This window comes from Bombina bombina, chromosome 2, assembly GCF_027579735.1.
Source record: "Bombina bombina isolate aBomBom1 chromosome 2, aBomBom1.pri, whole genome shotgun sequence".
Lineage (NCBI taxonomy): Eukaryota > Metazoa > Chordata > Amphibia > Anura > Bombinatoridae > Bombina > Bombina bombina.
The window spans coordinates 486,738,696-486,763,899 of record NC_069500.1 but is presented as its reverse complement, the minus strand read 5'-3'; the positions used below and the strand labels follow the sequence as shown (position 1 = coordinate 486,763,899).

The 25,204-nt window shown below is 42.8% G+C and overlaps 1 protein-coding gene across 2 annotated transcripts in view; it reads right to left on the bottom strand.

Annotated features, from left to right (window-relative positions):
• Positions 1–25,204, bottom strand: part of NF2 (NF2, moesin-ezrin-radixin like (MERLIN) tumor suppressor) — a 161,506-nt gene that overhangs the window by 80,230 nt on the left and 56,072 nt on the right. For both annotated transcript variants that reach the window (XM_053702186.1, XM_053702187.1), the window contains exons 11-13: positions 19,152–19,274; positions 18,105–18,322; positions 17,899–18,004 (exon numbers count right to left, since the gene is read on the bottom strand). In XM_053702186.1, the coding sequence (XP_053558161.1) occupies positions 17,899–18,004; positions 18,105–18,322; positions 19,152–19,274 (447 nt within the window). The remainder of the gene's footprint in view (positions 1–17,898; positions 18,005–18,104; positions 18,323–19,151; positions 19,275–25,204) is intronic.

Here is a 25,204-nt window from a genome sequence, read left to right as displayed (position 1 = left end):
AAACTTCAAAGCACGGACCACGTCCAAATTGTGCAACAGACGTTCCTTTTGAGAAGAAGGATTAGGACACAACGAAGGAACAACAATCTCATAATGTTCTTGTCTGAAACAACCTTAGGAAGGAAACCAAGTTTGGTACGTAACACCACCTTATCCGAATGAAAAATAAGGCAAGGCGAATTATACTGTAATGCCGAAAGCTCAGACACTCATTGAGCAGAAGAGATGGCAACAAGAAATAAAACTTTCCAAGATAACAACTTAATATCTACGGAATGCATAGGTTCAAACGGAACCCCTCGAGGAACCCTAAGAACTAAATTCAAACTCCATGGAGGAGCAATTGGTTTAAACACAGGCCTGATTCTAATCAAAGCCTGACAAAAAGACTGAGAAGCTGGGACACCTGCCAGACGCTTGTGTAACAAAATAGATAAAGCAGAGATCTGTCCCTTTAGGGAACTCGCTGATAAACACGTCTCCAATCCTTCTTTGAGTAAAGACAAAATCCTAGGAATCCTAACTCTACTCCATGAGTAGCCCTTGGATTCACACCAATAAAGATATTTACGCCATATCTTATGGTAAATCTTTCTAGTTACAGGTTTACATGCCTCACTTGGATAGGATTAAGCGTTCAATCTCCAAGCAGTCAGCTTCAGAGAAGCTAGATTCGGGTGAAGGAAGGGTCCCTGAATGAGAAGGTCCTTCCTTAATGGAAGTGTCCAAGGTGGCAGATGACATGTCCACCAGATCGGCATACCAAATCCTGCCAAGGGCAGGCAGGAGCGATAATGATCACTCATGCCTTCTCCTGCTTGATTCGAGCAATAACCCGGGGAAGCAGTGCAAACGGAGGGAATAGATATGCTATGGAGTTCCCACTCTCCCGGATGAAAAGTCTGTCTGCTCAGAAAATCCGCCTCCCAGTTTTCCACCCCTGGAATGTGGATTGCTGACAGATGGCTGGAATGGGCCTCCGCCCACTGGATTATCTTGCTTACTTTGGTCATCGCTAAGGAACTCCTCGTTCGTCCCTGATGATTGATGTAAGCCACTGTTATGTTGTCTGATTGGAATCTGATGAATTGAGCTGAAGCCAACTGAGGCCAGGCCCGAAGAGCATTGAAGATAGCCCTTAGTTCTAAGATGTTGATGGGAAGAAGAGACTCTGCCCGAGTCCAAACTCCCTGAGTCTTTAAAGAGCCTCATACAGCTCCGCATCCTAAAAGGCTGGCGTCCGTTGTCACAATCACCCATGACGGTCTATGAAAGCACGTCCCCTGGGATAGATGATCCAGAGACAACCACCACTGAAAAGAGACCCTCGTCTCTTGATAGAGGGTTATTCGAGGAAACAAGTCCGTATAATCTCCATTCCACTGCCAGAGCATGCTTAACTGCAAAGGCCTGAGGTGAAACCAAGCAAACGGTATGATGTCCATTGCCGCCACCATCAATCCAATTACCTCCATGCACTGAGCCACTGACGGCTGAGGAGTGGACTGAAGGGCTCGACAAATATTCTGAATTTTTGACTTTCTGACCTCTGTCAGAAAATTTTTCATGGATATAGAGTCGATTAGAGTTCCCAAGAAAGGAACCCTTGTCTTCAGAATTAAACTCTTTTCCAGATTTACCTTCCACCCGTGAGCTCTCAGGAAGGATAGCACAATGTCGGTATGGGACTTTGCTGACAAGATGACCACTGGATTAGAATATCGTCCAGATAAGGTGCCACCGCAAAGCCCTGTGGTCTTAAAACCACCAGCAGAGACCCCAGAACCTTTGTGAAAATTCTGGGTGCCGTAGCCAGACCGAAAGGAAGAGCCACAAACTGAAAATGTTTGCCCAGAAAGGCAAACCTTAGGAACTTGTGATGATCTCTGTGGATAGGAACATATAGATATGCATTCTTTAAAACCACTGTTGTCATAAATTGACCCTCTTGGATCAATGGTAGGATGGAAAAATAGTTTCCATCTAGGACAGTACCCTGAGAAACTTGTTTAGGCTCCTGAGGTCTAGAATTGGTCTGAAGGTTCCCTACATTTGGGAACCACAAATAGATTGAAATAAAAACCCAGTCCCTGTTCCAGAAATGGAACAGGAAATAACACGCTCAGAGCAGAGAGGTCATTTACACAATGTAAGAACGCCTCTCTTTTCGTTTGTTCTGCAGTTAATCTCAAAATTAGGAATCTGCCTCTGGGAGGAAAAAACCTTGAACTCCAATTTGAATCCCTGAGACAAAATTTCTTCATATATTTATCATAAGGCCCTAGCAAGGTTTGAACTTGTGACCACTGTTTTACAAGAGCAGTGCTCTAACCCCTGAGCTATGGAGCCATACCGAACCCAGGCTTTGAACAAAGAAGGAAAGTCTGCCCCCTAAAAGATCCGGTCCCAGGTCAGGGGTATACCCTTCATGTTATCTTGGAATCGCTAGCCGGCTTCTTGGACTGCTTTCCTTGCTCCAAGACTGGTTGGGTCTCCGTGTAGGTTCGGACTATTCCTGCTTAGAGAAGGAAGAGGGAGAGTTTCCCTTGAAAATACAAAAGGAACGAAAATTGTTTTGTCATCCTTTTTGTTTATTTCTCTTGTCTTGCGGGAAAAGGAGACCCTTACCTCCCGTGAAATCAGAAATAATCTCCTTCAGATCCGGTCCTAACAAGTCTTTCCCCTGTATGGAATGGTTAGAAGCTTAGACTTAGAAGACACATCCGCAGACCAGGGCTTTACCCATAAGGCTCTGCGGCCCAAGATAGAAAAAACTCTATATCTTCGCTACCAATTTGATAACTTGAAGGGAAGCGTCCGAAATAAAGGCTTTTGCAAGTTTGAAAGCCTTTATCTTATATTGGATCTCATCCTGAGCATCTTAGAGCGCATAAAACCAATATGCCACTGCACTAATAACGATGGCAATGCACACAGCAGTCAAATAAAAAAAATCGTTACCGTGTCTTTAAATTTTAAAAGGTAACTTTATTTTTTATTATCTTCTGAAAGACACTTATAAGTAAACGTTACTTTATTAAAAGATATCGCCATGACATAAAAGAAGCAATGTTTTGCGTAGCAACACCAGATGGAGCTTGTAAGGAACCACAGGGCACTGCATGTGTGTTATAAAATCTATTGAACACCTCTGACAAATATACGTCAGATACTTAAATTTTATTAACAAGTGGTATGTCTATATTCCACACATAACAACCGGTACTGTCTCTTTAAATGCAGAAGTATAACATGCATTTTATTTAATGACAGAAAACTCAGGATAAGAATGTGAGGATTTCCAACACAGATAAACCCTCTTTACACCTTCGCCTGATCCAGCTGAGAAGTCAGACAGTCTATTGACTATACAACAGTGCTATCTGTAGTACACAATGTAGAAGTTAACTACCCCCCTCAGCTAAACCATGCTGAGGTACCCATCTGCCCTTCTAATATCTATGTCTGTGAGTTAGATATATAATATAGCAGCAGAACGTATTAGGATTATTGTCTTATTGCAGTCGCTGCAAAGAGGAGACTGATGGAAACAAATAAATAATTCCAAGTATATGTTTACAATTTAAACTGTCACTCTGCACCAGGATTATTTAGCCTTTACTTGTGCAGCAACCATCTGGAACGTAGCAGGAGGAAAACTAACCGTTCCTTCGGTTCCAGTAAAGCCCAACTATGCGCTAAGCACTTATCCTAATAAGGCAGGTTGCTCAAATGGTAATAATCCCTCAAAACGGGGCCATGAGTGACACAATACTAGTCAAAGAGAAATTAGCACGTAGCAATAAGATCCGCCCATCGTGGGCATTACCAAAAACGGAGCCATCTCCTGGTCAGTATATTTCAATGTTAAAACCGCCGGGAGAACCCCTCAGAGCTTTACAGGCATGGTAACACTAAAAGCCGCCAACTATGTACTAAGTACCTGCCATATTAGGGCCAAATGTGCAGCCCGATCTAATCAAGATGGGGCCGAGAGAGACACAAAACGTGGGCGTGGCAAAAACGGAACCATCTCCCGGTCGGCATATTTTATATTAAAACTGGCTGCCATAGACCTCACCCTCAATAAGAGATCACAGTTCCATCACAATAAAGAGCCCAATCTTTATCTTAGCCCTTGATATGTGATTGTATGTGTTAGGAATTATTGTTAGCATGACTAGCGCCATCTTGTTCTTGGCTGCCATTTTGTCTTTGGCATCCATCTTGTCTCAATAACCTTTTATTATAGTGGTTTATTATGTAGTGAGAAATATGCTAATGTTAGGGAGATTTGCATAGCTAGAATAGCCCTGAGAATGACCCTGAAGATGTGCTTGGATGCATTGTTATCTCTACAAGATGTCAAACGGCTTTGATTTGTGCTGGGCTATGAGGCCCAGAGTTACTGTTATCTGAAGTTAGGTATTTCTGTAGAAATGAATCCCTAACACTCCTTTTCTTCCAATTATATTTTAAATGAGTTTCTTTGTTCTTGCAGAAATACTATGTAAGATGATGTCATTATGAATGCGTCACTTGTTAACCCTATATGCTGTAACTCTTGGCTATAAGAAGTGCCTTTCAACTTGCAATAAACAGAATAGCTTTTGTAATCATAGCTGCATGGTCTGAAATCTATTCTCGTGGATATCCTCATCAAATACAGTCATTTCCAGCTGATATGGTGTGTTCCAGGCCAAGCCCTGACTGACACGGCCCCCCCTCTGAAAAAAACATCTAACAGTATGTAATGTAGTGCTCACTTTCTTCTGAGAGAATGATGCCCCCAGAAAGTAATAAAGTTAGCACTTACCTTGAATGCTGTCCGACAGCAGGACAGTCCAGCAGGTGTAAGAGGTCCTCTCCCTCCCATAGCCCTGTGGAATAAGATAAGCCTGAGTTAAATGTGCTTATTCTATCTGGATTAGGGCAGCATAAGAGTATGGGAGGCGCAGTGAGAATTATATCCCACAAGTTCTCATTGCTTTAAAGCCACCAAATGCTCTACTGTAGAGACTGATATGGACTACGGCTACACCCTAGAACAAAGCAGCACTCTCTGCACAACTTTAAAAATAATAAACTCTTGATTGAAGAATCTTTTCTAACAGCTCACTTTACCTCTTCCTATCACTAACGTAGGCAAAGAGAATGACTGGAGTGGGAGGGAAGGGAGGAGCTATATATAGCAGCTCTGCTGTGGTGCTCTTTGCCTCCTGCTGCTGACCAGGGGGTGAATATCCCACAATTAAGGATGAAATCCGTGGACTCATCGTGTCTTTAAAAAGAAAGAGCCGTAGCTTTCTGACCCTTACGTTTTCCAGGGAAAACCACAAATAAGGAAAAAGACTTACAAAAATCCTTAGTTACCTGTAAGTAAAATTTTAGAACACAAACCACGTCCAAATAGTGCAAAAAACGTTCCTTCCAGTAAGGAGGATTAGGGCACAAGGAGGGAACAACAATCACCTGATTAATGTTCCAGAAAGAAAGCTAACATGGTACGTAAAACCACCTTATCCAATGAAAAATAAGGTAAGGAGATTCACACTGTAGTGCCGAGAGCTCTGACACTCTACGAGCAGAGGAAATATGAATAAGAAAACAAAAATTCCAAGATAACAACTTAATATCTAAGGAATGTATCAGCTCAAACAGAACCCCTTGAAGAATCTTAAAAACTAGATTAAGACTCCAGGAAAGAGTAACTGGTTAGAATATAGGCCTGAACCTGACCAAGGCCTGAATGACTAATGTATGTCTGGGAAATCCGCCAGACATCTATGTAACAAAAAAGACAGGAATTTGACCCTTTAGTGAACTTGTCAATAAAACCTTTCTCCAAACCTTCTTGGATAAAGGACAGATTCTAGGAATCCTAACTCTACTCCAAGAGTAGTCTTTCGGATACACACCAATATCTTATAGTAAATCCTTCTAGTTACAGGTTTACTAGCCTGAATCATGATCTCAATGACCGATTCCGGATTCAGAGAAACTAGATTTGGATGAAGGAAAGACCCTTTAAATAGAAGGTTTTTCCTCAAATGGAAGTCTCCAAGATGGAAGAGATTACATCCACCAGGCTACATACCAAATCCTGCGGAAGAGAACAAAAAGGAAGAAAACGGTATACAAGACAGAAATCCCAAGGAACCGCCAGAGCGTCTATCAATATAGCCTGAGGGTCCCTTGACCTTGACCCGTACCTCGGAAGTTTGGCATTCTGCCGAGATGCCATGAGGTTCAATACAGGCTGACCCCCTATCTGAGAATTAAGCTGGCAAGCACTTCCGGATGGAGTTCCCACTCCCCCGGGAGAAAAATCTATCTGTTTAGGAAGTCAGTCTCCTAGTTGTCCACTCCTGGAAAGTGGATCTCCGACAGACAGCAATTGTGGGTCTTCGCCCACTGAATGATCCTGGTTATGCAGATTAATGTAAACCACTGATGATATATTGTTCGAAAAGAACAGTGTCGAATCTAGCTGAGGCTAGGCCAGAAGAGCATTGAAGGTTGCTCTCCGCTTGTCATACTCTGCAAGGGAGCAGGTTCCGGAGTTGGGAGCTGTTGTGCAGAAGTGTCAGGTTCTGGGGTTGAAGTTGTGTTTTGTCTGCGTGAGTCTAATTATGCCAAAAAGGAACAGGTGATGGTTTTATTGATAGGATAATTAGCAATGCAGAGATATGCAAACTAGATAGGGCAAAGTCTATAGGCTGTAGACTGGAACTCTGTAGTAACAGGCAGGAAAACAGATCTTTGTAATGACAGGCAGGATACTTGCATATGCTGTAGACTGGAACCCTATAATGACAGGCAGGAATGTAGATCTTTGTAATAACAGGCAGGATACTTGCATATGCTGTAGACTGGAACTCTGTAGTGACAGACAACAAGCAAGCAAAAGTACTTGAGGCAGTCCTTAGGAAATAGAGAATTAGCCAAGATCAATTGCCAGGAAATCAGTCCAAAAACGAAACACAGTGCCAAGGGAATATCCAGAAGAGTAGTCACAAAATGAAGCAGAAATCAGGCACCAGGAAATCCAACAAATCTGTATTCACTCAGGAAACCGGACCAGAGGGTCTGTCAAAGTATAACACTCAATGTCAAGGCCCAGAACTGAAGGAAACCTCCCAGATATAGCAGGCTGCTGATTATATGATTTGTTTCAGCTGGTAAGCAGGTGGAGCCAGAGAACCAAAGTTGTAGCAAACAGAAAAACCCAATATTCTTAGCCTGTGATCAAGCCATCTGGTGGCAAAGAGGTAAGACAACAGGCTGGGAAAGAACAGCAGCAGAAATAGAAACAGGTTCAATTCTAGGTTGGATCATGACACCGCTCTAGAATGTTTATAGAACTGTCTCTGACCAAGTCCATGTTCCCTGAGGCTGCTCCCCGTCCCAGAAGGATGGCGTCTGTTGTCACAGTCACCCAGGAGCATCTGCTAAAGCAGGTTTTCTGGGAGAGATGGTCCCAAGACAACTACCAAAGTAGAGAAGCCCTTGTCTCCTGTTCTAGCTGTAATCGCAGAGACAGAACCACATAATCTCCGTTCCACTGCCTGAGCATGCTTAACTGCCGAGGTCTGAAGTGGAAACGGGCGAAAGGGATGATGACCATCGCCGCTACCATCAGCCCAATTATCTGCATGTACTGAGCCACTAACGGCCAAGGGGAGGACTGAAGTGTTATGCAAGAATTAAAAATCCTTGATTTCCTGACTTCTGTCAGAAAAAAATCTTTTAGATAAGGAGTCTATTATGAATCCCAAGAAAACTACCCTTGTAGTTGGAATTCTTTTCCAAATTCACCCTTCATCTGAGAGTTGAAAAAGTTCTGGGAGCTGTGGCAAGGCCGAATGGAAGGACCCCAAACTGTAAGTGTTTGTCTAGAAAGGCAAACCTTAGAAAATTGTGATGGTCCATGTGGATGGGAACATGTAAGTAAGCGTCCTTTAAATCCATTGTGGTCATATTAATTGACCCTCTTGAACCCAAGGAAGAATGAAATGAATAGTTTCCATCTTGAAGGACAGCGCTCTGAGAAACTTGATTAGACTCATGAGATCTAAAATTGGTCTGAAGGTTCCCTCCTTCTTGGAAACCACGAACAGATTGGAATAGAATCCCAGACCTTGTTCCTGCTTTGGAACAGAAACTATCACTCTCAGGTCGAAGAGATTCCCTACAAGTGTAAGAACGCCTCTCTTTTTGTCTGGTCTGCAGAGAATCTTGAAAGCAGAAACCTGCCCCTGGGAGGAAAAATTATTAAACTCCAGTTTTGTATCCCTGGGACACAACGTCCACCACCTAGGGATCTTGAACATCTCAAACCCAAACTTGAACGAAGAAGGAAAGCCTACCCCCCACAAGATCAGGTCCCGGATCGGAGGCAGGCCCTTCATGCTGTCTTTGAATCAACAGCAGGCATCTTGGATTGCTTTCCCCTATTCCAAGACTGATTGGGTCTCCATGAAGGCTTTGACTGCTCATGCTTGGAAGAGGGAGTGGAAGGATTTTCCTTGAAACTCTGAAAGGAACTAAAATTACTCTGACGTCCTTTTTGTTTCTGTTATCCTGAGGGAGGGAATGTCCCTTACCTCCCATAATATCAGAGTTATATCTGTCAAACCAGGTCCAAACAAGGTCTTTCCCTTGTAAGGAATCGCCAAAGGTTTAGACTTAGATGAGACATCCGCAAACCAAGATTTTACCATAAAGCTCTGCGGGACAATATAGCAAAGCCTGAAATCTTAGCTCCCAGCTTAATAACCTGAAGGGAAGCATCTGTAATAAAGGAGTTGGTTAACTTAAAGGCCTTTATACAATCCTGGATTTCTTCGAGGTGAGTGTCTGTCTAAATAGAAACAGACAACGCATCAAACCAGTATGCTGCTGCACTAGTGACGTTAACACCGCAGGTCGTCCCTGTAAACCCTGGTGTACATACATTCTTTTGAGCAACCCCTCTAACTTCTTATCCATAGGAACTTTAAAAAAACAACTATCCTCTTATGGGAATAGTAGTCCTCTTGCTAGCATGGAAATTGCCTCTTTCGCCTTGGGTATCGTCAGTCAAGACTCCTTAAAAGAGTCTGCTCTAGGAAACATCCTTTTAAAAATAGGAGATGGAGAAAGAGGGATACCCGGTTTCTCCCATTCCTTAGCAATAGTCTCTGCAGCCCTTTCTGGTAAAGGAAATACTTATACCATGGAGGGCACCTTGTTTAGTTTACTGGACCTTTTAGGATTGACTACGCCGGAAGAGACGTAAACGTCCATGGTAGCTAAAACCTCCTTAAGTAACAAACGGAGGTGTTCAAGCTTAAACCTGAAGGAAACAACTTTCAGTATCAGATAAAGGCATTACACTGAGTCTGAGATTTCCCCCACAGATACTACCGAAGTATCTTCCTCTTCAGGCAAGAAACATTCGGAATAGCCACTACTATATTAGCAACTTTTATTCCCAGATTAAATGCATTTCCTCTTGTGCTTTCCCTGCAGCATGGGAAAAGCAGACAATGCATCAGATACCGTTTATGACATTAGAGAAGCGAGGTCTTGCAAGGTAACTCCTGGTGGAGTTTGAGAGGAAGCGCAGGGAACTGCATGTGTGGGCGATAAAATTTGGGACACTTGAGGAGAAAGTTGTGGCATATATTGAACATTGTCATAAGACTCCTGAACAGCATCCGCCTTAGAAGGAGTTGGCTCAGGAAAAAGTCTATCCCTATAATTTAAAATTCTCTCAACACATAAGGAACCTGAAAGGGATTGGTGGTTCCACATTGGCATCAAAAACATAAGGAACAAGTGACACTTTGCAGGGCCTCTTGGTCCATTCTGACTCACAATGGATGAATTAATCAAATAAAAGTCTTACATTTTTTTAATAAAAATTAAAACAGAAAACTGTTACTGTGTCTTTAAATTTTAAAATGTAACTTTTATTTTTGAGTGCAGAAAAGGCTGATTAGGTACACAAATACTGCAGAACCCCTCTACACCTCAGCTTAACCTTGCTGAAGGTGCCTACCTGCCCTTCTGGTTACAATCTCAGTAAAAGATCTGGAACTCAGCTGTCCGGTCCTAACACATGAGAAAAAAAACACTCTGAGGACTGTCATTATAACCCCTCCGTTCCTTCCAATAACAGGAAGTGTAGAGAAGTGGTGCGCAGCCAAAATTGGCGCCACACATAGCTCCGCCCATCGTGGGCGTTTCAAAAAGCATTCTCCCGGGGGGGCAGAGCCAACTGTTAAGCCGAGCAGACGCAGGTACAAGGAGCTCCTGCTCTAATAAGTTAACAAAGGCCAATAAATAGCCCTAAATCAACTTTTTACATGGCAAATCTAATCTAAACTCAAAAAATAATCTTCACTGACCGTACTTTGGAGCAACTCGCAGAAGGTCACGAAAGCAAAGGGGAAGCAGTGTCGGCGGGGACTTGGAGTCTCCCTTGTCAGTGAAGAGCCAACTTCCATTGCTGCTCCTATCGGAGCCCTCGAACCTAGGAAAGCTCTTAGCTCCTAGACTCTCTACCAAGGCTCATACTTCACCGGACCGGATCCTCTACTGAGCTGAGGGGATGGACTCTCTAATACTGGACGCTCTGATTATGCTGGGTTCCCGCATGGGTGCCCAGTTCACTATCCTCTCTCAACACATATCTCTCAGCCGGGAAGACTCACCCGACTGGCCAGAAGAGGATCCCAACAATCTACCCTCCCCGGTTGCATATTTACTCAAACTAGATAAGACGGCAGATGCATCCGGTCAAGTACCTTCTACATTGCACCAGCAAGCTGATCCTACTCTCAACTTCACTGTACCACTCTCGGCTCCGGTCCCGGAGTGGCCGGCCGGGCCTGGGGTTAGGGTGGACAGGATTATGGGCACCCGCCATGAAGACGACCCCCCAGATCTAGTGCATATCAATGACACACATACTCACTTCACCACGAGGAAGATCGGCAACGATCTGAAAGACTTACTTCTGGACAGCGGAGTGCAGTCGGAGTCCTTACACACGAGGCAGTCCAGCAGCAATTGCGCCATGTCCCACCTAGAGCTCTCATTACGCAGTAAGCGACTACGATCTCAAGAAGGAATAGACTTGAACAATCTGTTTTCCCTCCACAGGCTACAGAGCCATACAATAGACAGACAATTCTATTTGGTCTTCATGGTCTGGACTTTGAGCTGTATTATTGAGCGGCCCTATAGTGCCTTACATGACCTCATAGCCAGGCTCCACACTGGGGACCATTTACAAGCTCAGAGACGGTCTGGGGTAGGCTGACTTACAAAGTCATAGTGCTGCATAGTTCAGTTACACAACGGACCTGTTTTCTCTGCTTCTTTCTGTTTATTGTAGCCACTTACCCGGTCAGTTTATATGTTTGTTTTTAGGATTGCACTTACCAGGCTATTTAAATAAGATCGTTGAATCAGATGTTTATTTAAAGCGGGGCCTATACCTAATGTTCTAAGTGTATTGGAATTTTTGTCCCAGTGATCTTAAACACGTGAATAACATACCTACTAGTGTCCTGATTCCCTTATACTCCATAACATTTCTCTCAGGTTTAAGTATGCCCTAGATGTTAATCACTTAATGGCGATAGATCCACTTTCTGATGCTACCCTAGTAGCCCTATCTATTTGTGTTTGTTGAGCTCTGTATTTAATTTTAGCCTTTTACTCTCTGGAGTGGGTGGGTACTCACCCTGTTGCTCATAATGATCTGTGCCGATATCATTGATTTGCAGCTGCTTTCACACACAGCCATTTTTAGCATGAAACATGGTTATCTCCTATGTCTATAATGAGGACTCTCAAAGTCTTAAAATAGTACCTGGTCAACAGCGATACAAGTTAGATTCTAACACATAATATTGCATACAGCTAAGTGAAACCCTACATAGCACATCTCATTTTAATTTCCTCTATTGTACTACTAGATCCCATAGCCTCACATAGTTTTAAAGACAATTGTATCTATATGCCGCACAACACGATATAGATAACCAACGGAGTTGTATTCTTAGACAGTACCTAATCATACGGCATATAAAGATAACATATGATCTTCCTACAACCCTACTTAGCCTTCCCCTTATTTTAGCGATTAAAACTCTCACAATAAACTCACACTATCTCCCAGTATTCCAAATCTAAGGGAACCTCGTAGGCACCACCCATACTACATTTCATAGTAACTCACAACCGTGGTCCATTTCTTATGGTTATGCAATAAAACCCTTGGGTTTGATTGGTACAGTTCGCAGAGCTCTTTATAGTTGGGTTAAGGTTTATTACATGTGTTTTTATCAATGAGATTAGCGCTGATCCATAGCCATAATTGATACAGTCGACATATATTTTAATTTATAGTTAAGTTAAATCTTTATGGGGCCTCCTACATGTGCACTATACCTATACCATCTCCATATAACCTTAAGCCATAACTTCCTCTTTTACGCCTTAACCACCAACTAAGGAAAGCCTTTCACATTTTACGATATACAGCATCGTCTTGGCTCCTATAATATCTAACTTTACCCTCGCCCCATGGATGTACATAGCACATAAGATGCCTCTCATAGTTTCCTATCTTAGTCAGTGCTCTGTGCATATATGGCATGCGTAGACCTAGAAACAAGCCCACACTGCCGTCTTGCCAAAGTGGGCTCCGCCCTCCCTGCTTTTTCCTCTCCCCTCCCCCCCCATAATTTGAGTGGCTCTTGCCCACTGTAATCCCTCTTCCTTCCAGTTCACTACGACCTACTTGTGGTCATTCTAAAAACTAACTCCCCACATCATCGCAGAAATTCTCATTTTATTCATCCTAGAGATGAGGAGACCAGATTAAAATTATTAAAATGTAAAATGAAGTTTCATTTCAGTTCGCCCAAGAATATATCTGACACCTTCCTAGACACAACATAAGTTCATACATGTTAAGCCTGGCCTTATTGTATTATTATAGTTAAGTTTATTTCTGTGAGCCCTAAAAATTTATGACAACTTGATATATAGTTCAGCTACTCTTCGTTTAGCCACATAGATAAAATGGATGTCATAATATTGTATGTTGTACTCTAATGTTAATCTTATGAATGGGCAAAGGTTGTATTTTGTATTCTATGTGCTTTTTGAAACTTCAATAAAAAAATCTTTAATAAAAAAAAAAAAAAAAAGCATTCTCCCGGTCGCCATCTTTACTGTTAAAGTTAAGCCACCGGGAGATAATAAACATTCTGCCAAAGCTTCTTTATAACCTTCCTTAGCTTGCAAGACGGCTGCTTAGTCCGTGTGCCATATGCAGCAGTGAAACCACCTCATACTGAACCTGTCCCCAGCCCCAGTGATTTAAGCCACTGTGTAGCAGTGAAAAACCACCTCATCATCAGTCAATCTCCTCAGCCCCAGTCCTCTATAGGAGGCTCTATGTCCCAGGTAAATAAAGTGCTCCGCTTCCTCTGAGTTCTTTTGTTTCCTAGACCCAGAATAAAAAGTCAGCACTTACCTTGTAAATCTGCCAGACAGCAGGGCAGCTCACCAGGTTTGAGAGGTCCTCTCCCTCACATAGCCCTGTAGAGAAAAGTTAAAGCCTGAGTAATCTTACTTAGGCTATCATTATTAGGGCAGCATAAATATACGGGAGGCGCAGTGAGAATAATGTCCCACAAGTTCCCATTGCTCTAAAGCCACCACTGCTCTATTGAAGAGACTGATATGGACTACGGCTACGCCCCAGAACAAAGCAGCACAATCTTGTACTAAAATAATAAACTCTTGATTGAAGAATCTTTAACTAACACCTAACTTTACCACTTCCTTGCTCTAACGTAGGCAAAGAGAATGTCTGGGGTGGGAGGGAAGGGAGCTGATATTTAACAGCTTTGCTGTGGTGCTCTTTGCCGCCTCCTGCTGGGTAGGAGTGATATTCCCAACAGTAATTAATGATGATTCTTGGACTCATTGTGTCATTAGAAAGAAACGGGTACACAGGAAGTCCCAAGAAACTGCCAGAGCGTCTATCAGAGCTGCTTGTGGATCCCTTGATCATTACCCGTACCTTGGAAACTTGGCGTTTAGACGAGACATCCTCAGATCCAACTCCAGAACCCCCCACCTGAGGGTTATCATTGAGAACACTTCTGGAGTGGGAGCCCACTCCCCAGGGAGAAAGGACTGCTTGCTCAAAAAACCCGCTTTCCAGAAGTCCACCACTGGGATGAGGAATACAGAGAGAAGACAATTGTGAGACTCCGCCCACTGGAGAATGCGAGTCATCTCTTTCATAGCTAAGGAGCTCAGACTTCCTCCCTGGTGGAAGATATACGCCACCAAGGTGATAATGTCCAAATGGAATTTAATAAATTGGACCAAACACAATTGAGGCCAAGTTGATATGGCATAGAAAATTGCTCTCATTCTAGAACATTTATTGGAGAGAAAACTTCACTCAAGTCCAGAAACCCTGAGTCTTTAAGGAACCCCAAACTGCTCCCCAGCCCGACAGGCTGGCAACTGTGGACACAATCACCCAGGCAAACTTCAGGAAGCATGTTCCTTAAGATAGATGGTCCTGAAGATCCACCAGGACGGAGAGTCTCTGATAGGGAGTCTAGAATTATCGGTTGAGAAAGATCCAAGCGTTCTTCGTACCATAGTCTGAGAATGCATAACTGTAGAAGACACAGATGGAATCAAGAAAAACTGAATAATGTCTATGAAAGTAATCAGACCAATTACTTCCATACACAGAGCCACTGAAGGACGAATAGAGGGCTGAAGTGAAAGACAATATTCAAGAATCTTGGATTTTCCGACATTCGGCAGAAAAAGATTCATGGATAGAGAGACTATGATCGATCCCAAAATTGTACCTTGGTATCTGGCACCAGGGAACTCTATTCCAGATTTAAATTCCACCTGTCAAGTGGAACAAAGAGTAGAATCTGTATGGGAGTTTACTAAATGAAAGGATGGCACCTGATCCCAGATGTCAACCAGGTATGGAGCAACCGCTATCCCTTGAGATCTGACCACTGCCAAAAAGGCCCCTAAGACCTCTTTAAAGAGCCAAGGAGCTGTGGCAAGGCCAAAGGGAAAGAGAAAAAATTGGAAGTGTTTGTTCAGAAAGGCAAACCACAGGAATTGTAGATGTTCCCTATTAATGTGTCCTTCAGGTCTATGGAGGTCATAAAACTGACCCTGCTTCCACAGCTTGATATCAGGCTAGTTTATGCAATGATATTTGTAGGACGCATAACCACAGCTGGATTTAAACTCTCGACCTATAGATTACAAGGCAGCAAAAGTAATCACTAAGCCATTGTGGAATTTCCTTTAAATCTATAAAAAATAAATATTGACAAATATTGCAAATCTTCCCAATGAGCACATATGCTTAAGAATATGTTAAGGCATAAAAATACAATCCACAAAGGAATACAAATTGAAATTAGATTCATTTCATCATATAAATAGATATATGAACATATCATAAGAATATTATTCCACAAATGATATCACAAGAAGAAGAAAATAACCATTGGTGCCCTAAGGTTATAAAGAATATATTAGAATATATAATATATAAAAGACCTATGAAAATTATCACCATTCATAAGGTCATACAAACCGCAATCATCTCTTGAAAAGATTGCAGTAAAATGAACATAAAATAAGGATACCTAAGAATACCCTCATAGACACCTAACATCACTTAAAATATAGGATCCAGATATATAATGACATCAAAATGCCAGAAATCACCTCAATATGAGATGAATGTAACATGCAAATATACTAATAATGGACACCACATGGCAGCAAAACATCATATTATTCTCCTTTAAACAGAAAATAAGCTGTCTTAAGGAAAGGTTAAGGCCAATACAGAACCAAATAGGACTGTAAGATATATATATATATACACAATGGGATACCCTTTTCATCACATGGTTTAGACCCCCAACTGATACTGAGGGTAAATAACCTGGGAATTAATATTCTGAATAGCCAAGGATGACCCATTCAGCCCGAGAAAATAAATAAATCCCCCTCACAAAAGGATCGCTTTACTAAGCGATCGTTATAAAGCCTCAGTAATGGTTCTCCTATAAAGTCTTAGGAGAGCAGAAAAAAATAGGCACCATAACCATACAGCCCTTGCCTCAAGACCAATACCGAACAGATGGCGACCAAGAGCCCATAGCCGTCCAGCAAGGTTGTGAAATAGCCGTTACAAACCCGCTCTTCAGCAGCCTAGGGCAGCTTAATGGCGGACTTCGCTCCAACCAACGATCCTGCGGCGAGAAAATTAACCCTCACCGTACCAGATCTGTACTCACCCTGAGAAGCACGCAGTCAAGGATTCAAACTACTACGAGTTGCATCCCGTCCCTGCAGCACCACCACAATTCAATCTCTCAGTAGAGAGAAAAAGAAATATAACTTCCTAGGAAGCTTGCTGCAAAAAAATTATGTCTGCGACACCGCTCTGTAATAGACAAAGTACAGAGGAACGAATGGCGCCAAAATTCAAATAGTGATGAGCAACTATCAGCCTTTATGCAGAGATACATTACATACCCGTAGGAGTATCTCAATAAGCATAAACTCTGAGCTGCCATTGTGGATTTAGTAAAAAAGTTATCAAATGGGAAGCTAAAGCAGTTTGTTTGAAGTGCAGAGCCCCAGCTAGCAGTGAAAGAGACCGATCCCTGCAGTCCCAGGCTGTCCGCAGCTTACAGAGGGAGGCTCCCTGCAGAGTGAGCCAGCTATAGATGCGAAACTATTTGCCTTATACGGAATAAAATACAGACCCCTGGCCTTAGAAGACTAACGCTAGTCTGTAGTGCACATAACCCAAACAGGAAGATAACAGAGCATCAGCTAAATAATCTCATACGCCAATAAGAGCTCTATAAGAAAGGGAATTAACCCACACAGGGAGTACCCTTAAAACCCTTAAGACACAGACACTATTTCCCACAGATAAGGAAAGTTAAAATCCGTATAACAGCATCCCTTATCCAAGAGGGATCATGACTGTCAACCTACTTGACAGTAGGGAACGGTGTTAAAAGGAAAGACGATACAAAAATCCCTTACCACTATTAAGCCTTTCAAACTGACCACGAGTCATGGAGTCAGGGGGCAAAGGGACTTACAGTTAGAAGTCTTCATTCTTCTCACCATCTCCAAGTTTGACAAACTCAGCCGGCTGACCTGTAGACAAAGAAAAAACAGAGTAAACAACTTTGGTTTTCTAAATAGGGGTAGCATAAATGTTGAAAGGTAAGCAAAGACTACCTCCCCCTTTTCCAACTGCTAAAAGCCACCATTACTCTAACTAAAGAGATTGACATGGACACAGCATAGCCCATAATCCTTGCTTGCAGGGAAAAGTACCTATTAAAGGATTCATATGTTCAGATACCATCTTCGCACATCCTCCCTTGACAGAGGCAAAGAGCATGACTGGGGTTTATGGGTAAGGGAAGTGACACTTAACAGCTCTGATAGGGTGCTCTTTGTCTCCTCCTGCTGGCCAGGAGTTGAATTCCCACTAGCAATTGGAATGTAATTGTGGACTCTCCATGCCATAGGAAAGAAATATTTTCTTTTAAGGTGAATGAGCACAACAATTAAGCGACTTATTGCTTGAGAATTGAATTATTCTATGGGTGTAACAAAAAAGGACAACCTGTAGTATCACCAGAAAGTTGTATGACTGTGTATGTTGTGACTGAGTCAGTCATTCAAACAAATTAGTTTATTATTTTGCCAACATGTGGAACAATTGATTATGATTGGCTCGGTTCAGATGGCTGATAACAACAAGTGTGTGTGGGGGTCAAGAAATCTTACCGTGTATGCGGTTTTGCTGGTGATCTCCAGAAGTTTTTGCTTTGCTCTGCGCTCTGATTCCCGGGCCTCTTGCAAGTCCTGTTTTAGTTGCTCGGCTTCCTTTGCTCTGGAAGTTGAAGGTAACAATTAAGGGTGTTCTAAATAAATGAGTAGCAGATATCTCTCTGGAGCAGGTAACACCATGTTCATATATCTGCTGGACTCACCTTCGTTCAGATTCCTCAGCCATCTTTAGAGCTAGCATTTCTGTTTCCAGGACCTTTTGCTCCATTAGCCTCTTTTCCTCCTCACCACGGATGGCTGTGGCTTTGATCCTCTGCATCTCTTGTTCAGCCTCTGCTGCCTTCTGGGCTAGCAGCTTGGCCTCCTCTTCTGTGATTTGAGCCTTTTCTGCTAGCAAGTCAGCTGTCTCTTCTGATCGCATCTAAAGGGGACAGACAAAAATAAGACCCCCAAGACCTATTTAAGAGCTCACCTAGAAAAGAGTATCGGAGCCTCCTCTAAAATAACACAAAACTCCAGAGTCTATTAAGGAACCAACTAAAAGTCTCCTCTGAGCATCACACCAAGCCATCTGCTGACTCAACCTTTAAAAACCTTGTACTTCAACAAATGCAGATTTAGAGAAAAAAGGAACTTTAAATGGACAGTCTAGACAAACTTAAACTTTCATGATTCAGAAAGGCCATGTAATTTTGAACAACTTTCCAATTTACTTTTATCATCACATTTTCTTTGTTCGATTGGTATTCTTAGTTGAAAGCTAAACCTAGGTAGGCTCATATGCTAATTTCTAAGCCCTTATAGGCTGCCTTTATCTGAATACATCTGACAGTTTTTCACAGCTAGAGGGAGTTAGTTCATGTGTTTCATATAAATAATATTTTGCTCACACCCGTAGAAGAGGGCACTGATTGGCTAAAATGCGTCTGGAAAACATCTGAAAAAAGGGGGCAGTTTGCAAAGGCTTAGATACAAGGTAATCACAGAGGTTAAAAGTATATTAATATAACCAAATTGATTATGCAAAACTGGGGAATGGGTAATAAAGGGATTATCTATCTTTTTAAACAATAACAATTCTGGAATAGACTTTCCCTTTTATTTAAACTTTTACTAATTACAAACTAATACCACAATTGGTAGCATTTCACAAGTGTTTTCATGAAGGTAATGTACCCCCAGATTATACAAACACTCCAAAAGAAGCACCTGCACATCCTCTGTTGTCACTAGCTGTGGGATTTACTCACCAAAGCGTCATTAGCCATTTGTGCCTCATCTTTTAGCTGCAATAGTCGCCTCTCCAGCTCATCCCTTTTCCTTTCGGCTTCCTCTCTCATTTGCTTTTCCCTCGCAAGCCTCTGCCGCTCCATCTGTGGGGGCACAAAACACTGTACTGGTGAACAGAACATATGCCTAACAAAGGGACAGTAAACAAATTATTTTCATATTTCTTTTTAAAATATCCTTTAAAAAGGGACAGTAAACACCTTGAGATCTTTATATAAAATGTTTCCAATGTACTTTAATTCTTTATTTTGCCCACTTTCACGTAATTGAAAAAGGAAATTTATGCTTAACTGATAAATGTATTTCTTTTACGATATGACGAATCCACGGATGTCATCCTTACTTATGGGATATTGCCTCCTGGTCAGCAGGAGGAGGCAAAGAGCTCCACAGCAGAGCTGCATAAACAGCTCCTCCCTTCCCCCCAACCCAGTCATTCAACTGAAGTTAGGAAGAGAAAGGAAAAGCTAAGGAGCAGAGGTGACTGAAGTTTAACAAAAATAAAAACGTGTCTTTAGAAAAATAACAGGGCGGGCCGTGGACTCGTCGTATCGTAAAAGAAATAAATTTATCAGGTAAACATAAATTGCCTTTTCTTTTACAAGATATGACGAGTCCACGGATTTCATCCTTACTTATGGGATACAATACCAAAGCTATAGGACACGGATGAAAGGGAGGGACAAGACAGGAACCTAAATGGAAGGCACCACTGCTTGAAGAACCTTTCTCCCAAAAATAGCCTCAGATGAGGCAAAAGTGTAAAATTTGGAAAATTTGGAAAAAGTGTGAAGAGACGACCAAGTTGCAGCCTTGCAAATCTGTTCAACAGAAGCATCATTTTTAAATGCACATGAGGAAGCCACAGCCCTAGTGGAATGAGCCGTAATTCGTTCTTGAGGCTGCTGTCCAGCAGTCTCATATGCAACACGGATGATACTCTTCAGCCAAAAAGAAAGCGAGGTTGTCGTAGCTTTCTGACCCCTACGTTTTCCAGCAAAAACAACAAATAATGAAGATGTCTGACAAAAATCCTTAGTCGCCTGCAAGTAGAACTTCAAGGCACAGACTACACCCAGATTATGTAAAAGACACTCATTCTTAGAATAAGGGTTAGGACACAAGGAAGGAACAACAATTTCCTGATTAATATTTTTGTTAGAAACAACCTTAGGAAGAAAACCAGGTTTGGTACGTAACACCACCTTATCAGCATGGAAAATAAGAAAAGGAGAATCACATTGTAAAGCCGAAAGCTCAAAAACTCTGCGAGCAGAAGAAATAGCAACCAAAAATAAAACTTTCCAAGATAATAACTTAATATCTATGGAATGCATGGGTTCAAACGGAACCCCTTGAAGAACGTTAAAAAATAAATTCAAACTCCAAGGAGGAGCAATTGGTCTAAACACAGGCCGGATTCTAGTCACGGCATGACAAAAAGATTGAACATCTGGAACATCTGCCAGACGCTTGTGTAACAAAATAGACAAAGCAGAAATCTGTCCCTTTAAGGAACTTCTCCAAGGTCATGGAGAATCCTAACCCTACTCCATGACCTTGGAATCGCACCAATAAAGATATTTACGCCATATCTTATGGTAAATCTTTCTAGTAACAGGCTTACGTGCCTGAATCAAGGTATCAATGACTGAATCAGAGAACCTCCACTTAGATAAAATCAAGCGTTCAATCTCAAAGCAGTCAGCTGCAGAGAAATTAGATTCGGATGATGGAAGGGTCCCTGAATGAGAAGGTCCTACCTCAATGAAGCTTCCACGGCGGCATACCAAGTCCTGCAAGGCCACGCAGGAGCGATTAGAATCACAGAAGCCCTCTCCTGTTTGATCCGTGCAATCACCCGGGGAAGGAGAGCAAACAGTGGAAACACATAAGCTAGGTTGAACGACCAAGGCACTGCCAAGGCATCTATCAGTTCAGCCTGAGGATCCCTGGACCTGGATCCGTATCTCGGGAGCTTGGCATTCTGACGAGACGCCATTAGATACAATTCCGGTCTGCCCCACCTGAGAATCAGGATGGCAAAGACCTCCGGATGGAGTTCCCATTCTCCCGGATGAAACGTCTGTCTGCTCAAAAAATCCGCCTCCCAGTTGTCCACCCGTGGGATGTAGATTGCTGACAGATTCCGCCCACCGAATTATCTTGGATACTTCTGTCATCGATAAGGAACTCCTTGTTCCTCCCTGATGATTGATGTAAGCTACAGTCGTGATGTTGTCCGACTGAAATCGGATGAATTTGGGCGCAGCCAACTGAGGCCAAGATTGAAGCGCATTGAATATTGCTCTCAACTCCAGAATATTGATGGGAAGTAGAGACTCCGACCGAGTCCACACACCCTGAGCCTTCAGGGAATTCCAGACTGCACCCCATCCTAGTAGACTGGCGTCCGTTGTCACTATCACCCATGAAGGTCTGCGGAAGCACGTCCCTTGGGACAGATGATCCAGCGACAACCACCAAAGAAGAGAGTCTCTTGTCTCCTGATCCAGATCTGAGGAGACAAATCTGCTTAATTTCCATTCCACTGTCTGAGCATGCTCAGTTGTAGAGGTCTGAGATGAAAACGAACAAACGGAATGATGTCCATTTCCGCCACCATCAATCCAATTACCTCCATGCACTGAGCCACTGATGGCCGAGGCTTGGACTGAAGGGTTCGGCATGTATTCAGAATCTTTAACTTTCTGACTTCCGTCAAGAAGATTTTGGAAGATGGATACAGAATCTATTAGAGTTCCCAGGAAAGGAACCCTTGTTTGTGGAATTAGGGAACTCTTTTCTAGATTCACCTTCCACCCATGAGTCCTTAGAAAGGACAGAACCATGTTGGTATGAGACTTTGTCAATTGGTAAGATGACGCCTGGATTAGAATATCGTCCAGATAAGGCGCCACCGCAATGCCCCGCGGTCTGAGAACCGCTAGCAGAGACCTTAGAACCTTCGTGAAGATCCTGGGTGCCGTGGCCAGCCCGAAAGGAAGAGCCACAAACTGAAAATGTTTGTCCAGGAAGGCAAACCTTAGGAACTGGTGATGATCTTTGTGGATAGGAATATGAAGATATGCATCCTTTAAGTCCACGGTAGTCATATATTGACCCTCCTGGATCAATGGAAGAATTGTCTGAATAGTCTCCATCTTGAAGGATGGAACTCTGCGAAACTTTTTTAGACTCTTGAGATCTAAAATGGGTCGGAACGTTCCCTCTTTTTTGGGAACCACAAAAAGATTTGAGTAAAACCCCTGCCCCTGAATTGGAACGGGGCAAATTACTCCCATGGTGGAGAGGTCTTCTACACAACGTAAGAACGCCTCTCTTTTTATCTGGTCTACAGACAATCGTGAAAGAAGAAACCTTCCCCTTGGGAAGGAATTTTTGAACTCCAAATGATACCCCTGAGACACGATTTCTAGTGTCCAAGGATCCTGAACGTCTCTTATCCAAGCCTGGACAAAGAGAGAAAGTCGGCCCCCTACTAGATCCGTTCCCGGATCGGGGGCCGTCCCTTCATGCTGTCTTGGGGGCAGCAGCGGGCTTCTTGGGTTGTTTACCCTTGTTCCAAGCCTGGTTGGGTCTCCAGACGGACTTGGCTTGAGCAAAATTCCCTTCCTGTTTAGCGGAAGAAGGGATTCCCTTGAAATTTCGAAAGGAACGACAATTACTCTGTCTACCCCTCTGCTTAGATGTCTTATCCTGAGGTAGGAGGTGACCCTTACCTCCCGTAATGTCAGAAATTAACTCTTTCAAGTCAGGCCCAAATAGAGTCTTACCCTTGAAAGGAATAGCCAAAAGTTTGGATTTAGAGGACACATCCGCAGACCAAGATTTTAACCATAAGGCTCTGCGCGCTAGAATGGAAAATCCTGCATTCTTAGCCGCCAATTTGGCGATCTGAAAGGCGGCATCCGTAACAAAAGAATTAGCCAGCTTAAGAGCCTTAATTCTATCCATTATTTCCTCTAAAGAAGTCTCAGTCTTAAGAGACTCTTCTAAGGTGTCAAACCAAAAGGCAGCCGCAGTTGTGACTGGTACAATGCAGGCAGTCGGTTGTTATAGAAACCCTTGATGAACAAATAGTTTCTTTAGAAGACCCTCCAACTTTTTATCCATAGGGTCTTTGAAAGCACAACTGTCCTTAATAGGGATAGTCGTACCCTTAGCCAGAGTAGAAATAGCTCCCTCCACCTTAGGGATTGTTTGCCAAGAGTCTCGAACGGTGTTAGGTATAGGGTAAATTTTCTTAAAAATAGGAAAAGGTGAGAACGGGATACCCGGTCTTTCCTACTCCCTAGTAATAATTTCCGAAATTCTCTTAGGAACTGGAAAAACGTCAGAATAAGATGGAACTTCTAAATACTTGTCCATTTTACACAATTTTTCTGGAGGGACCACAATAGAGTCACAGTCATCAAAACCTCCCGTAGCAACAGACGGAGGTGTTCCTGTTTAAATCTGAAAGACATGACGTCCTAATCTGTCTGAGGTAATGAACTTCCTGAGTCAGACAGTTCCCCCTCAGAGAGGGCCTCCCTACAACCCAAATCAGATCCCTGGGAGGGTACATCGGAGATAGCCATCAAGGCATCAGAAGTCGCAGGAACCACATGGGTCTCTGACCTGCTGTGTTTGCCCTGTAACACTGGCAACTTAGATAAAACTTCTGTGAGAGTGGATGACATAACTGCAGCCATATCCTGCAAAGTGAAAGAAGCAGACGCCGTTGAGGAACATGGCGTTGTTTGAGTGGGCGTTAAAGGCTGTGACGATTGGGGAGAAAGTAGTGGCATACCCTGAATCTCATTGGTCTGAGAACATTCTCCAGACATATCTTTATTAGAAAATATTTTCTCTTTACATTGTAAGGCTATCTCAATACAAGTGTCACAAAGAGTAACAGGGGGTTCCACAACCGCATCTAAACACATGGAACATGTATTTTGCTCAATGTCATCCATGGTAGCAGATGCAAGAGCAAACGTGGTCAAGTCACTTATACACAATCAGAAACAATCAATGTAAAAGAATAGACAATAATAAAATATATACTGCATACTGTATTAATGAAAAAACAGTTCTAACTGATATATATAAGGTAGAGCAAAATTTCACATCCCCTGTACGTTGGCTCTTTTGAAAATTAACACTGTTATAATTTCGAAAGTTATTCAGTCACCTCACCGCAGCTCTGCTGCGGCTCCTACCTGCCCCGCGACCAGTCTGAACACTGCAAGCACGGAGCACCTAAAGTCGCTTGTAAATACCCCTACAAGCAGACTTAGGAGCCGTGAGGAGATGCTGGCAACCAGGACCGCAATAGGAAACTGCGCTGTCAAAGTGCGTGAATAATGCTAAGCCCCACCCATCGTGGGCGTAAACAACTTGTCAAACTGAACCACTGTTGTCGCATCAGATAATCCGCCACGTAGCGGGCCCAAAAAAATAATATCCTGAACTGTCCCCAGCGTCAGCCAGCCCGTTCAATGTAACCACACACTGTATGTCCCAGCGCTTCAGGCCTAACAATAAATGCCAGAGTGTCTGGTCAGTAGTACAACCCCACATATATTTCCCAGCGCTTCTGGGCCCTGCCAGAGTGTCTGGTTCGGTCTTGCACACATATCCCAGTGCTTCTAGGTATCACACTGCTAGAATGTCTGGAAATAAATGTTAAAGAGACCCTCTCTCAGCCCCTGATAAAATAATGTCAGTACAGTTAGTCTGAGGTATTTTTGATGCATCCCAGAATAAAAACTGCACTTACCTTCATGCTGAGAAACAGCATGCACAACTTCACAGTATCAAGAGGTCCACTCTCACTCCTGAGGTCCTGTGAAAGTAAAAGGGGTCTTAGTTACAACCTCCAAGACCACACACAGAAAACGCAGCTCAAACATGGGAGGCGCATGGAGACAAAAATCCACCAGATCCCACACCTTGAAAAGACTATCAGAAGCTGCTCTGTAATAAAATAGCACACTTTGGCACC